This window comes from Lissotriton vulgaris, chromosome 5 (assembly GCF_964263255.1).
Source record: "Lissotriton vulgaris chromosome 5, aLisVul1.2, whole genome shotgun sequence".
Lineage (NCBI taxonomy): Eukaryota > Metazoa > Chordata > Amphibia > Caudata > Salamandridae > Lissotriton > Lissotriton vulgaris.
In genome coordinates this window covers 354946590-354960028 of record NC_141693.1, presented here as the reverse complement: position 1 = coordinate 354960028, position 13439 = coordinate 354946590, and the positions used below count along the sequence as shown (strand labels likewise).

The following is a 13439-nucleotide window of genomic DNA, read 5'->3' as shown; positions in this document are numbered from 1 at the left end:
CAAACCCCCTCCCCCCCTCCCCCCCCCCCCAACCGTAAGTAGAAAGCATGGTGACTTGAGGAAAATCGCAGTGTTCCCTCCCGTCAATTGTTTATATAGTAGAAACCTTGGAACAATCTCTGAAAACATTAAACCTGATGTTAGGCATGCTAGACCCATGGGCGAAGAATCTCAATTCGGGTCTGCAGCTCCGCCAATATCAAACAAGAACATCTGTACTTAACAGCAAGTGGATCAGCTTTATGTCTGTAGAACTAGAGGAAGCAGCTGTGAACTGACTATCATCACTAGCTTTTCTGAGCCAGAACATCCTAAATACTAAGGGGTAAGCTGTGAAAGAAAGTGACATATTTTAAGCTGTCATATCTACCACCCAAATTCTTAACATCCTGCATTGGAGCGTCAATACAATTAAAGACCTTAACCAGTCGTATGGCGACGGCTTACCAATCCCCATAACTCAGAGCAGTAGAATACAATGTACAATGGCACAGTGTTTAGCAACGTACCAGGTCAGAGTAATAAGGTATTACAATAGGACCGAGCAATGAGGCAGTACAATAGTAGAGCGCTTACTAAGGGAAACATTCCAAGCAATAAACGACACAGAGAAGACAAGAGCACAATGGATAGTAGGGGTTGGGACCAAGATTGATGCGCAAGAACAATGTTTGTAGAGGTAATGGAAGTTCTGAAAGGCATCGCAAGGTGACCATCCAATTGGCAGTAGAACCCTTGTCTAAATTAGGTAACATCACCCCAGTCAACTCGTCAGCTAGAACTCCAGAGCCATTGTCATGGTGAACCAAAACAACTAATAGGGTTATACATAGTTAGCTTATTCAAAGGATACTCATTTATAGCCAGAGGCTGAGGCCGCCATATTGTCAGGATTGTTGGTGTCCATATCTCGTTCTTCCAAATCATCCAACATACGTTTGAGTTTCATGGGGTCTGAAAAGATGTGAGGGGACCCCCAATAATCACTCTGTACTTTGCTGGGCCCACAAAACCAAACTGAAAGCCCCTCGATTTCAATTGCGGACATAGGGCCAGGAACGCTTTCCTCACATCTACCGTATCTGTACTATAATCTTGTGATATGTATATCTTTGCGTCTTTCCATAATATATGGTTGTGTTTCCGGACAAAGGCGAGGATTTGCTCCACGTGCTGATATCGTAGAGGCTTACAGACGATGGGTCTGGGGCCTTTCTGCGTTTTAGTGATACTCCCCGTTACTCTGTGCGCCCTATCAAATTCTAAGGGATGGACAAAAGTCAGGTTGGTGGCCTGAGCGAACCATAATTCCAGGAATGCGACACAGGAACCCTGTGAATCTTCGGATCCTTCCGGTACGCCAAAAATGCGTAGGTTCCCCCTCCGGTTCCTGTCTTCGAATTCCGCCAGCTTCCTTGTTGACTTTTCTGAGGATATGCTCAGATGTTTCAGAGCCGCACACGTTTTAACTTCGATATCTTCAAGACGGCTGATCCGTGACTCCATCTCTGCAAGACGCGCGCGTTGGTGCCTCTTATGTCCTGTCGGATTGCCGCCACTTCTTCTTTGGTTGCCTTGGCCAGATCTTTAACCTCATCCAGCCTGTTTAGGATCATGTCTATTGCGTCGGTGGTAACTTTCTTGGTCTTGATAGGCGACCCTGGGTTTGAGTGGTCTGATTTAACCCTTTTCAGGGTGTTTTGTTCCTTGGTGTCCATTATTCCTGTTTCTGAGTGAAGCTGATACCTAGCGTGGGACGTGACTGCACACACGTTGGATTGCACACACCGTAGACTGGAGTGTACTGGATTCAGGAAGGTTACGCTGGTATCCTAGTGCAGGCAGCTGAGCAGCGAGACCATAGAAGAGATGGGCTGACTGAAGGCTTATAGGGACAATTGGTGACTGCAGGACAGAGCCCCTTCTTTGTTTTATAGGGAGTGATACCCTCTGCCGGATAGGTCAGCTGACAATGCTTGTGACTCGGTGAAGTTGATATCAACGAGCTTCCTCCTTCGTGGTATCCTCACAGTAAAGCTCACAGACCATATGAGAGTGACAGCATTGATATCAAACGTGAGCTGCTCAGGTTTATTGACCACACCATTGCTTGGGTTGCATGCAAGGAGAACCGACCTCTATGCGTTATATGCAACTTAGCGGTTGAGCTTGTTTCGAGAAGCCACCATCTCCATCCTTCACTCGCATCAATGCCCGTCACACACAAGAAACAACATTTGAGATCACTACTGGATTAGGCATACGCACACTGATTCCATACCGCAATTGTGAGGCAACATGAATGAATGAGCCTGTTAGCCTAGTTGCTAGTGAACACTGTGCACCAGGACACGTGGCGTCATAGACAGACTGCGTGTAGTGGATCGTGCGTTTTATTCACTACCGCTGCCCTCATTGAATGTCCAGTCCACCATGCAAAAACGATGCTCAGAGCATTCCCGTAGCTTTTCGGGGGATTACCGCTAGTGAACTTAGTGGTTGTGAAAGCGGAGTTAGATCGCTTCAGACGCTTGAAGAAATGGCGGCCGCCATCTTGGTAAAGGTATCTAGCGCCAGCTTTAATGTCCGTGGCGACTGACTAGAAAAGTGAGTGTTCTCACGAGCCCATGATTCAGATTGCAGGTTAGGCGTCCGCTTTCACTGCAGGTCGGGCTCGAGCTCTTCAAGACTCCGGTGCGTCGATCTTACTCGAGGGTCTCGGAGACACCGCGTGCTCGCTCTCCCGCCGACGCCGCGGCAGGAGCGCTCAGGTTTCCATCGAGTTTTTGTTGAATCTCGGGCGCCTCCACTCCTGGAAAGCAGCTCACCATGTTCCCCTCACATTCCGATTCACGGAACGGTCACCGCGAATGCGAGTGGGCTAGCTCTAAGGGTTCCAATCTCCAGATGAAAGCCGTGATGCGGGAGGAGAGAAACTCTAATCCGCCATCTTCCTCGGCGTCCAAACCACGCCCCAACATTTACAATTTTCTTCCAAAAAGCTTCCAAGTGAGTTTTGAAATCTAAAAATATTCTTTAAAAATCGCAGAAATAACCAAAACGTATTTACTTGCCTGTTTACAGGAAATGTCCCAGTGCTGAATCCAGGCATCCAGCACGGAGTAAGAAAAGTAACGTAAAAAGTAACTTACCTGTAATTTACTTAAAAGCCTAATCATTTCAATGTACTGTATTTGCTAAGTGTTGCATCCCACTGCATCCCCTGTTAATCAAACAAAGTACAAGTTCTGTTGCATGTTCAAACTGTTCTATGTCCAGTAACTTATTACTGGAAAGTATTTAATGCTTGCTTGGTTCTGGTACTAAAACAGTATATATTTGTATACAAATACAATTGGCCTAGAGTTCAGTTATTGAATGTGTGAATTCATTTGCTGACTGAGTGTGTACATCAAATGCTTAACACTGTCCTCTGATACTGCCTTACTGCCCGACCACTCTACCACCATTAGAGAGTAAAGTTCTATCTAACTTTAACCTCTGCCTACCTCTGGGGTCACTTGGTCTCTATACACACTATACCTCATTTTGGTGTAGTATATATAGAGCCAGTTTCCTACATACTTTTATTGGCATTTTGTTTATTCTAGTACTTCAACGATGTATGGTTTCTACAATTTTGATGACTAATGCTAACACCAGCAGCCTTGGGAGCTCTGAATGGGTGGGACGCCAACGGTCCCACAATCATCACAGCGACCTTATGCAAAAAGAAACAGGATCAACATGAATGTAATCCAGTGCTATGCACCTACCAAGGACAGCAAAGAAGAGGAAGAAGAACACTCTTACATCAGACTCCAGTCCACCCTGGAGAAATGCCTTAAGAGAAACATCACAGGGCATGGCCAGGGAGGAGACCAGGCACAAACAGTCTCCCCTGAGCTCTGCATGGTAGCCACCCTTTCCCTCCATTGTCCGGTGAATCTAAGGAAAATGTAGATTGAATAACATACGTCAAAGTTGGAAACGAGCCGTGAATTGCTTCAAGATGGGCTTGACGACCTAGAAAATCACTCAAGGTAAAACAATGTGCGCGTCTGTCTCGAAGGCGGAACTTGAAGCACATGTTCAGGCCATTTGACCATCTACTACACCTGCCAGTCGATCAACCTGTGCTCCTCGATGGCACTCGGTGTTCTCGATGTTCCAGTAGCAGAAGAATCTGTCACTGAACACCCTCACCAGAGTTCACTTCTTTCACATAAAAGAACAGTTGATGGAGGTAGCTAGACAGCAGGAACCAATAACATTTCAAGGAGACACCACCATGTATCGGGACATATCCGCTCACATGCTGGCCCGCCGGAAGGGGTTCAGAGATGTCATCCAACATCTCCAGGCCCACAAGATCTGCCGGTGGGTCTTTTTGCTTCACCCCCACTTCAGCTTTCAGGAAAAGAGGATCATCACTCGTAAACCAATGGAGGCACAAGAGTTTCTGTGGATTCCTTCTCTTGTAGACATTGAGGCTCTCCAAGATTCGAGCAAACTGTTGCTGATAGACTGATGGGGAGGCTGGCGATTTCAGGCAACTCCAACTAAAAAGGTGTGCAAACAGAAACATCTGGTTGGAAAGGAGCACAGACAAGCCTCCTCTGACGAGGGCAGTCAAGCCTGATCTGTCTTGGTGGCGTTTGGACCATGTGCCTACAGTCCCTCTGGGGCACCGTGCAGGGGCATGCTTGCCTCAATGGACCTTGATTCACTACAACTAACCATGACTGTACATTATTGAATGGGAGGGGGAGCCTGTGTTTTGTTGGGAGCTAGCCCCTCACCACTTGGACTAATGCCCTATAATCATCTATTTACATTAATTTGCATAGCTTGGGTGTTGCTTGTCGGGCCTGTTTCATTGGTGCCGGGTGTGGCACCCTGCTTGTCTTTTTTTGCATTCTTGTTATTTAGTTATTGTTTTTCTCACATTGGTTGACAAGCAGGTGATACACTAGGGGGAGATGAAGGAAGGATGCACACCCTCATCTCTACCTTCCCTGCTGTTTAGAGTAAATCACCCACCCACCCGACCAGGACGGCTTTATACTTTATCACCCTAAATGTCCAGGGCCTTAATATCCCAATCAAGTGCAGGGTGTTGACAAACTGGTTGTGCAGACGGGAGGGAATTGCACCCTCATACAGGAAATCCACGTGCCCTGGGACAATGCTAGACGTTTACAGTCCTGTTGGTACAATACTTCTCCGGTCGGGCCTTATATTTAAAGTCGATAGCACCCATAGAGAAAGAGAAGGCAGCCTGGTGGACATTAGCGGAACCTTGGGCACCACTCCTATAACTAATTTCTTCGTATATGGGCCCAGCAGTGAGTGAGGGTCCTTCTATGCTGACCTCTTACCAACAGTATACTTTTTTGTACGAGGCAAAATACTCCTTGGTGGGGATCTCAGTGTCTCCCTCAACCCTATAAGCTATCAATTCCATACTCGCCAGGGAAATTCCCCTTCATCCCAAGCCCAAAGACAAGGCCTACTTGACCTTTCCCTCATTGATGCTTGGCGCCACCTTCGCCTATACAAAAGGGTCTACACGTTCTAGTCCAACATCTGCTAGACGTACTCCCATTTTGATTACTTTTTAGTTTCACGGTCATTACTCGCGTAATAGACACCATGATTGAAGTCAAAGTCCTGTCCTGCGACGCTCCAGGGAGTTTAGATATAGACCCCAGCACTCCTCAACCCCGGTACCGAAAGGCCTGGGTCATGAATGAGATAGCATTTCACAATCCGACTCTTCAATATTGCATAAAAGATACGATTGAATACTATTTTGCTGAAAATTACTCTGACGTGAACCCTGCGACCTTATGGTGGCAACGAAAGCAGTCATCAGGGGAAACTCCTGTCACACACAGCTGCGTTCGAAAGGGTGGCCACGCTTCGCAAACAGGTGCTTGAAACTTAACTCCAACAAGCTGAGTCTAGCCATAAGGAAGTGGTGTTACACATGGGACCCTGAGACATCTTCGGCGCATCAGGGGGTAATTGAAGCATTTACTAATGAAAGAAGCGGCTAAGAAACTTCTCTATGTGGGTCACACATACTATGACCGTCGGAATAAAGCAGAGGGACTCTTAGCCCATAAAATACGCATTTACTTCCTGCGCAACCACATTCACAAGAATTCCAAATGGGGTGGGGAGGACTCGCACCGAAAAATCTGACTGTCTCGGTCTTCCATGTCTACTATTCGGCACTCTAATGAGCCCAAAACCTTGATACCAAGACAATGACCTCAGTCGCTATGCACCCCTTGATAGAGTGGAAGAGCTGGGCCCTCTAGAGGATGACATTAGCCTGTACAAGGTTAGGCAGCAATCTGAAGTGTCCTTACATGCAAGGCCCCTGGCCCAGATAGGTTTTCGGCTATCTTTTACAAGACCTTCACATCTCTACTAGCCGAACCTTTGGCACAGGTGTTTAACTATTTTTTAGTATAAGGTACAGTCATCGACACAATGCTAAAATCCCATTGTACGTTACTCCTGAAACTTCACAATACACCGACATGTGGCTCTTCATATTGCCTGATTGCGCTTTTGAATTGCGGCGTAAAATATTTTACATCCATTCTTGTAGCCTGTCTTAACTAAATCTGGCCTACTACCATAGCACCTTGAGAATCGGGCATCATTAGCAGTAGACAGGCCAATGATAATACCCGCCTGGCTGTCGCTTTTATGAGAGCAGCAGAGCGGAGCCACCAACCTTTGTCCCTCCTCTCCCAGCACGCTGAGAGACTTTGACAGGGTGGACCGGGTATACCTGTTGAACCTCTTGGCTAAAACACACATGGGCCCAAAGATAAAAACCTAGATACAGGCTGACTACAAGAAGCCAGCAGCCAAGCTAAAGATAGATGTGTCCTTGTTGCCCAATATTACGCTCACGAGAGGGACCTTCCAAGGGTTCCCACTGTCCCCCCGATTTTTTTTGCTCGCTCTACATAACCTTTAGTAGCGAAAATTCAGCGTAATCCTGAGATCCATGGTATGTGATTCGGCGACAGAGACCATAAACTAGCCCTACTTGTGGATTACATATTTCGCTTTTATCAACCAAACAAAGTATTCCATTCCGGCTTTACTGAGGGAACTAGATCTGTTTGCAAGCGCCTTTGGCTTTAATTTTTCAACATTCTGGGGCATGGGGGTGGCCGATTCACAAGGTAGCCTCTGTGAACCTATTTGGAGATGGGGGTTCCCAATGGACGACATCAGCTATCACGTATCTTAAGGTTTAACTCCGGGTACATACTACTGCTCTATACGATAGTAACATACCTCCCCTGCTTACCACCCTTTTCTAGGTACTCTTCCAATGGGATAAACTAGAGATCTCCTGGCGAGGACAACCTAATTGCCTTAAAATTAACTTTATTCCCCGCATGCTACGTCCTACAGACCCTTCCCTTTGCCATACCTTAAACAACGCAAACACTAATACGCAAGAAAATGCTTAGTCTTGTTTGGGGGGGCAATTCAACACAAGTGGCCTGGGTGACTCTATACTGGCCCACAACCAAGGGTGGCCTGGAGTTCCCAGACATTTCCATTTATATCCTGGGGGCACAACTTCGGCCCACATTAGATTGTAACCACAACCCTGACAATGAATCCTGGGTGCAGGTCAAACAAGCCTTTTTCCCCGACCCCTCTGAATGGCCTCTGATGGCTTCCCATGTTAGCGGGTGCCCGGATCCTCTACCTCTTCCACTGAACTATTTGCTCACTGGCGAGAGGTTCGAGGAAGACAACAGTTCCCATCTAATCCTTTCCTTCTCACTCCCCTTATGCCCATTCAGGACTTCCAGCAAGATTCCTTCTGCTGGGTAGAGCTTACTGCTATCCTGAGGCAGTGGTAAAATTCAACGCAACATGGCATCCTTTTACTATGCACATACAACTGCAATTAAGGATTGGGAAATGCATCTCACCATGTCTAAAACTCTGAGAGCCTCCGACATATGGGTTCTCTCCCTTTCAGGGATCAACCCACCTTGACACATCTTCCTCTTCAACTTATTCTTAATATGGACCAACCGTACTTTGTTGTGGAATATTTCTCATTGAAGAAAGCCTATTCGCACATCTCCATCCAGCCTGCGCACCTCAGGTTCGTGGTAAGGGGACAGCACTTTCAGTTCAAAGTACTGCCCTTCGGGGTAACCACGGCTCCTGGAGTCTTTACCAAATGCCTTGCAGTGGTGGCTTTTCCTCTCCCGGGCGCAGGGTCCATGTTTTCATGTATCTCGACGACTGGCTGATTAAGTGCACAAGCAAACCGCAGTGCTTGACCCACATCCAGGTCACCCTAGATCTCCTCCATGAACTTAGGTTCACCATCAACGTGAGCAAGTCCCACCTTCCACCCCCTCATATTCATCCTTTCCTAGTGCAATTCTAAACTCAGTCATTGGGAGAGCTTACCCCAGCCCTGCAAGTATCCAAGTCTCTCAGCTTCTGCTGCCTCTTTTTCAGTCAAACCGCCAGTTCGCAGTCAGAAGAGTAAGGCGCCTCCTCAGCATGATGGCTTTCTGTATCGCCATCATTCCCCATGCTTCATTACACTTGCGTCTTTTTTAAGAGTGCCTGACAGGGCAATGGCCACAACCAACTGGTCTCTGAGAGGATCTAGTGGTGATTTAGGCCAGCACACATTGCTCTCTGCTGTGGTGGACCTGGTTACCTCGATCCACTCCAAAACCGCAGTGCAAGACAGTCTGCTACCTGTTTCACATGTAATGCTCTGGCCTGGCTTACACTTCCATTTGTTTGCATTTTGCTGCAGTAGCAGCCTACCTACAGAACAAGGAATCCTCTTCATTATTTAGAATCCCCATCATTAAGGCATTTATGGAGGGGCTTTAGAGGGTTGTCCCCTGCCCCGAGCTGGAACCTCACTGCAGTCCTCACAAGGCTCACAAAACCCCCTTTTGAACCCCTTCCTACTTGCCCTCCCCAGTTTGTCTTGGAAGGGAGTGTTTCTAGTAGCAATCACTGCCTTCAGGCGTGTGAGTGAGATACATGTGCTCATGCTTTAAGATAATTTTTTCAAGGTTCACGCTAATAGGGTAGTCTTTAGAATCAACCCAAAGTTTCTACCCAAGGTGGTCTCTCTTTTCCATCTCAACCAAACAATTTAACTCTGTGTTCTTCCCAGTACCAGATTCAGTAGCAGAGAGAACTCTTCATGCACACTAGATGTAAAGAGGGCCCTCCTGTAGTTTGATAGGACAAAGTCATTTTGTAAAATACAAAAATCGTTTGTCACCTATGCTATACCACAAAAGTCCCATTTCTAATACAGATGTAGCTCACTGGCTAGTCAAGTGTATTCAGACTTGATTTGCCGAAGCCAAAGCACTGCTCCACCCATGCTGCATTCTACATGCAAAAAAGCAACCTCAATGGCCTTTCTGGGTAACATCCCAATAGCTGAAATCTGCAAGACACCTACCATATTCTACACCCCATAATTTCACCAAACACTACTGTTTGGATATACTAACAGATCATCAAGTCAAGAGGGCTGGCCATACTACATCCACTTTTTCACTCCTCTGCGACATCCTCTAGCTGGCCATTGCTTAGGGGAGAACTGCTTTGCAGTCTATGCAGAACATGTGTACAGCTACACATGTCATGAACAGAAAGTGTTACCCTATAAGCATCTGTTCATGGCATGTGGGGCTGTAGATTCACATGCACCCACTCTCCTCCCTGAATGCCTTCAGCTGTTGCAGGCGTTTTACCTTACTTTACTAGTTCTACTACTTTCTTTGCATGGTTATCCTCTGTTACTTTCGGTTCCATCTCCATCCTCACTTGGCGTGCATGAAATCAATCTAACAATGGAGCCGATACCCATTCACATTACAAATCATAGGAGGAGTCACTTTAACCTTTTGACTGGAAAGATTTCTTCAAAGAAAAACATGTTGTAGACATCAGAACCCAACACTAGATGGCAGGTGTATGCAGGACATGTGAATCTACATTACTACACGCTACAAGCAGATGCTTTCTGAGTAGGTAACATTTTCCTTCTATCCCATTGGGGCTATTCTCAAAGTATGTTAAAAACAGTGGTTACATTTCTTTTTACCATGGATATGTTCATTACAAAGCTTTCTTCTACTGTTTTCTTTAACTCAATCTTCATATAGTCACTTTTAAATATCTTGAATTTAATTTTTTCCAGTAAGAAAAGCACTGAAAGGAAAGGAGAAATATCTAATTTCTGAAATGTCATAGCTAATTTTGTGTATGCATGTTACCTTAATATGTTTTTCTTCATTCCTTAGAAGAACAGCCAACATTAGATCCAGTATTAAAGTCTCCTCCAGCTTTTCGGCCAGACCGCAGCAATGAAAAGAGAGGGCAGACATCAGAAGCTGTAGTGTTAGACCGAAAAACGGAGCTTCCTTCTGTTCCTGCAACTGCTGAAGCTCAATCCGTAGCTGCTGCAAATGTTTTTTTAGCACCCGCCATTATGTGCTGCACACCTCCAGCTGGTGACTCAATCAACAGTTGTGAACTTGCTGCATTGACGGAGCAGGCAAGACTACTCCCTGCTGCAGCTCCTTGTGTAGAAAGCAGTGAGGCTCTAGAAATTGAAGACACTCAGGAAGATGTATGCAAGGCAGCATTTGTGATGATGGTGCCTAGTGATATTCCAGTGACTGTTAGTGCTCCTATAATTTCAGAACTTAATGGCATTAGTGAATATGCTGCTGCTATGGACAGTATGTTAGACATGACTCTAGGTAATGAGACGCTGACGACTGTCCAAGTGGAGAAGTCAGAACCTTTTTCCTCCCTAGAAGCAGGCTATGCACATTGCCCTACAGTACAGCCTGCTACTTCCATCTCTCCTTCTCCTTCACCTGTGAACGATAATGCTGCCATCATTGCTGCTAGCGCTACAATTTTGTCGCCTCCTTTCACTGCCACTGCTGAGAGGGACTTGGAAAGAGAGGATGACTTAAGAACTTCCCCCTGTGATAATACATTAGCTCCAAAGAAAGATGAACTGGAGGCAGAGGTTCTTCCACAAACCACTCCTGATCACTCAGTCTTGAACTCTAGACGGAGTCCTGTACAAGGTAAGCAGGTGGTCTTATTCATTGGTTAAATTCTTTGTCAAGATTTTCACCACATAAATTGCAACCTTTTCCCAAATGTATTCTTTAAATGGAGATGCAGCACCACCAAAGTTTAAGCTAACAGAATCTAATGTAATGGGTTATTTTTATATGCAGATTTGTAATATGCCACTAGACAGTGACTTCAGAGAATAGATACATATGGACTGAAGATTAAAAATAATAGATCTCTATTGCTAAGTGTAAACTAATTTGACAGCTTATGGAGAAGAGGAGTAATAGTTTGTTTAATGATCTAGATTGTATAAAGGGTCACCATGTAACAGTGATGCCCTTTAGTACAAATTGAGGTGTGGGGGCTCTGATAGTAAATTCATGGTAAAATTGAGACCCATAAACGGGATGTTTTATTTTTTGTGTACCTTACTTGTGTGCGGAAAAATCCAGGCTGAAAGGTGCTACCCAGTCATTAAATGCACTTGCTACTATTTGTGAATGAAGGTCGTCAACCAAAATGAACACATAATGGTGCGTTCACATACAGACACACTTCAAGCATGCACTTATGTCCTGCATGTGGAATGAATGTTTTGCTGCATGTTAATTTAGACAACCCCTTTCTAAATGTCAGTGGTTTCCGCGCTTAGGACTTTGTATATTTAAAAAGATATTCATCCTTCCATGGGTGATAAAATAAGTACCATTGAGCTGGAGTTTAACACCTGTTGTGTTTAACAGTGAAAAGTGATGAAAAATACATTATTTCTTGAACATAACTTGTGCTTTTCATATGTTTCTATTTACTTGATGTGTCTTGCCTTTCTAAAGAAATGTTTTTTTAAAAAAAAACTTATTTTATTAGATGTTCAAGGTACATAATGGGCCATTGCCCTCTATAAGCATGTGGAACATCGGATACATCCAAGGTACCTGCGTTTGTGAAAAACTGAAACCCCTGCCTGACATGCAGACAATACAACATAAACATGACACAGAGCATTTTAAACCCCACAAAATAGATTAAATTAGGATATATATACACAACCACCAGTGACAATATGAAAGTGTCTGAACAGTTCAGGGACTGGACTTTTATGAGCGAGCCATTCTATACGGGTCTGTGTGCGGTAGAGGTGGTAACTCTATTCCTCGATAAACCGCCCATCTGGACCATATTTCCCTGTGTTTCTGGGGACACCCCGAGCCTGGAAGACCTCCATCTATGCCCCCATGCAACTATCTAGGGCCTTCTTCCATCTACCAATTGTCTCGGGGACGTACCCTTCCACTGCTGTGCAATGTCTCTCTTAGCCAAGGTGAGGGCCAGGAAGAGTAAGTGCTGTTTATATTTGTTCCCACCAATCCCGTCAGTGCTATGCAATAAAAATAGTCTTGGGTCAAATGGGAGGTTAATGATAGGACGTGATCTAAACAGGACACCACTCTGTGCCACAATGACTGTAGTGCACTACAGTTCCATACAGTGTGTATGAAAGTTCCCTCCTCCTCCTTCTTGCAGTGGAGACACACTCGGTACTGAATGGCCCCCATCCGCTATAGTCTGGATCATTGTGTAATATTTTCAATGTGTATATTTAAATTGGATGAGGCGGTACCTTGAGGACACCGCCGCGCCCTTGGGGCTGGCCAGGGCCTCTGTCCAATCGTCATCAGTCATGTCTGGGAAATCTCTTTAGCATGCTGCCTGTGTCTTATGTAGAGTAGTATGGGCGTGGGTGGTCAGTGTCTGATATTTCTGACGTATTTTATATGCCCCGATGTCCCCCATGGGTTGGAATTCAGGCAGAGTTTCGAGCGAGTGAAGGAGGGGGTTGAGTGCCTGTCGCAGGTGGAGATACATATAAAACTGTGTCTTGTGCAATTGAAATTTCTTTCTGCAGCTGTTGAATAGATTTGAGGTTAGTGCAGCCTGACATCTCCCAATATAGATATATCCAGCAGATCCCACTTCTGGAACCCTTCCAGTGCACCAACAGGAAGCAAATATGTACTTTGCCATAGCAGCATCATACTAGTCATGCGGCCTTGCCACCCCATATGTCGGACCAAATATCTCCATGTCTGACTCACTACTCTACCAGTAGGTGGCAAAAAACCCACATTTGCGTGGTTATATAGGAGCTGGTGGAGGGGTTTATGCTCCATTGTCCTATTCTCAAGTTTATATGCTGGATCCGAGGGCGAGTGTGCCACCACTCGTTGATGACGAGTAAGTGGGATGCCACATAATAAGCATATACGTCTGCAGCCGTGATGCAGCTACAG

At 45.5% G+C, this 13439-nt stretch overlaps 1 protein-coding gene across 28 annotated transcripts in view; it reads left to right on the top strand.

Annotated features, from left to right (window-relative positions):
* Nucleotides 1–13439, top strand: part of EIF4G3 (eukaryotic translation initiation factor 4 gamma 3) — a 1432461-nt gene that overhangs the window by 679914 nt on the left and 739108 nt on the right. For 27 of the 28 annotated variants that reach the window (XM_086921648.1, XM_086921654.1, XM_086921652.1 and 24 more), the window contains one exon: nucleotides 10353–11153. In XM_086921648.1, the coding sequence (XP_086777774.1) occupies nucleotides 10353–11153 (801 nt within the window). The remainder of the gene's footprint in view (nucleotides 1–10352; nucleotides 11154–13439) is intronic. The other variant, XM_086921635.1, reaches the window with a different exon arrangement.